The sequence below is a fragment of the Andrographis paniculata genome, unplaced genomic scaffold, assembly GCF_009805555.1.
Source record: "Andrographis paniculata isolate CXL003 unplaced genomic scaffold, ASM980555v1 Contig86END, whole genome shotgun sequence".
NCBI classification, from domain to species: Eukaryota; Viridiplantae; Streptophyta; class Magnoliopsida; order Lamiales; family Acanthaceae; genus Andrographis; species Andrographis paniculata.
The window spans coordinates 5267388-5269567 of record NW_026137624.1 but is presented as its reverse complement, the minus strand read 5'-3'; the positions used below and the strand labels follow the sequence as shown (position 1 = coordinate 5269567).

General features: G+C 30.3%; 1 protein-coding gene and 1 non-coding gene across 2 annotated transcripts; one reads left to right on the top strand and one right to left on the bottom strand.

Moving 5' to 3' along the window:
- Positions 1–116: 116 nt before the first annotated feature.
- LOC127242056 (transcription factor MYB59-like) lies at positions 117–1418 on the top strand (the record flags this gene model as incomplete). The annotated part of the gene is made up of 3 exons (XM_051261388.1): positions 117–270; positions 766–895; positions 1301–1418. Coding segments are annotated over exons 1-3 (402 nt in total), but the record flags the coding sequence as incomplete, so codon positions are not given.
- Positions 1419–2072: 654 nt separating this feature from the next.
- TRNAI-AAU (transfer RNA isoleucine (anticodon AAU)) lies at positions 2073–2146 on the bottom strand. Its single transcript has one exon. It is a non-coding gene; the product is annotated as a tRNA-Ile (tRNA).
- Between the last annotated feature and the right edge of the window lie 34 nt (positions 2147–2180).

The window sequence follows — 2180 nt, the reverse complement described above, 5'->3', positions numbered from 1 at the left end:
ACCCCCGCATATATATATGTATATATATATATACACACCCATATGTGTGTGTTGGCATTTCAAGTACAATAAACCTCAGAAATTAATTAGAAGAAAACCCTATACAAAAATTGAAGATGGAGAAATGGAGGGTTTGTAATAAGAATAATAATAGTAATGAAGAAATTAGATGGAGGAAAGGGCCATGGACACCTGAAGAAGATAGGCTGCTTCTTGAGTATGTCACTCACTATGGAGAGGGAAGATGGAGCTCTGTCTCGGACTGTACAGGTATTATATATATACATGTGTTCTTTTGGAATTTAATTAGTTTGTATGTTTAATTTGTTAGAGTAAATTGTTTGTTTATATATATATATATAAGAAATTACCGTGATGGTATACTAAAAAAATTTTAAATCGAATATGTTCTTTGGATTAACCTTAATCTATATCGATTAAACAACATAAGACTCGGAATTTGAGGCCAATTTTCCGAGACTTATATTGTTTATATCTAACATCTTATATACTTACTTTGATGATTAACAATAATGTACTTGTGTTGTTCTTATTTCACCTTTGTTTTTTTTTTTTTTTTTAGTAATAATCACTATCACTTTTTTTCCCCCTTAAATATTACATTAATTACATAAATTTTTTTATTTAAAATATAACATCACAAATATGTTCTCTTCAAAATATTATATTAACATTTATTTATATTACATTAAGCACATATTAACATACCTTTAATTTTAATTTAATTTTTCTTTTTTAAATTAGGATTAAATAGGAGTGGGAAGAGCAGCAGGCTGAGGTGGGTAAATTACCTAAGGCCAGGCCTCAAGAAAGGGCAATTAACCCCTCAAGAAGAAGGCATCATCATCGAGCTCCATGCCCTTTGGGGAAACAAGTAAATTTCTTTGTTATATATCTTTTAAATTTGTGTTAATTGCATTATGCATCAAAATTCAAATTATATATTTATTTTTTTAATTTTAAATATTATATTAAGAATGTATTCGCCTATTTATGACTCTCAGAATAACCCAAAAGTCGACAAAAACTTTATAGGGGCGTATTCCTTTTGTGTTTTAAGTGATTTGATTTTGTCATTTTTTTAAGTGATATATAGTAGTGTTAAACTCAAATATTTTTGTATAAAAATAAGTATATTTCCATTATAAACAATAATTTGTATTAATAAAGAAAAATAGAGTTCGAATAACAAATTTTTGAATTGAAATAATTGTTTAAATGCATAAAAAAGGAAATAAAATTATATATAGATTTTCATTATCGGGCTAATATGGTGCAGATGGTCAACAATAGCGCGATATTTACCGGGAAGAACGGACAACGAAATCAAGAACTACTGGAGAACACATTTCAAGAAGAGAACTAATACCAACAACATGGTAGAAAGGAGAAAAACCCTAATTAAGGAAAATGAAATGAATAACAACAACAACAATAGTGTCCAAATCCAACACTTTCAACAAGAAGAAGACACTCATCATTTCATGCAAGAAATGGACACGAAATCGTCGACTACGACTGCTGAGAATCGTCGTCAAGAAGACGACAACATATGCTGCAACATGGGATTGATGTGGTTGGATTACAACACCCCACAAGATTGCATTTTGTGGGATGGGATTTGGAATTTTGATGATCAAGAACACAACTTTGGGAGCTATCAAGAAATACATATGACGTAAGGAGAGGATTTTTAATTTTAGTTTTAGTTTTAATTAATTTATGGAATGTTTATGTTGTCTGATCTGAGGTGGGTATAGTTAATTATGAATCTTTTTTGTATCTAAGGTGTGCTTTTGACTTTTGAGATTAATAAATAAGTTGAGATTTCTGCAATTGTATCTGTTTGATTTGGTGGAAGAAGTTTAAAGTCGTTAGAGATATCAAATGCGATTTTAAGTAGTGGAGCCGAAATAATGAAAAGCGTTTGGGGGAAAGAAAAGCGACTATGTCATAAGTAAGTCGCTAAAACATAAAATGCGATTATGTGCATCTGTAGAAATTATTGAGCAACGAAAACGCGATCACTGGACCAAAAATAAAAAAAAAAATGGCCCATGCAGGTCTCGAACCTGCGACCTTCGCGTTATTAGCACGACGCTCTAACCAACTGAGCTAATAGGCCAATATATTTGAATGTTATTATTTTTATTATTTAT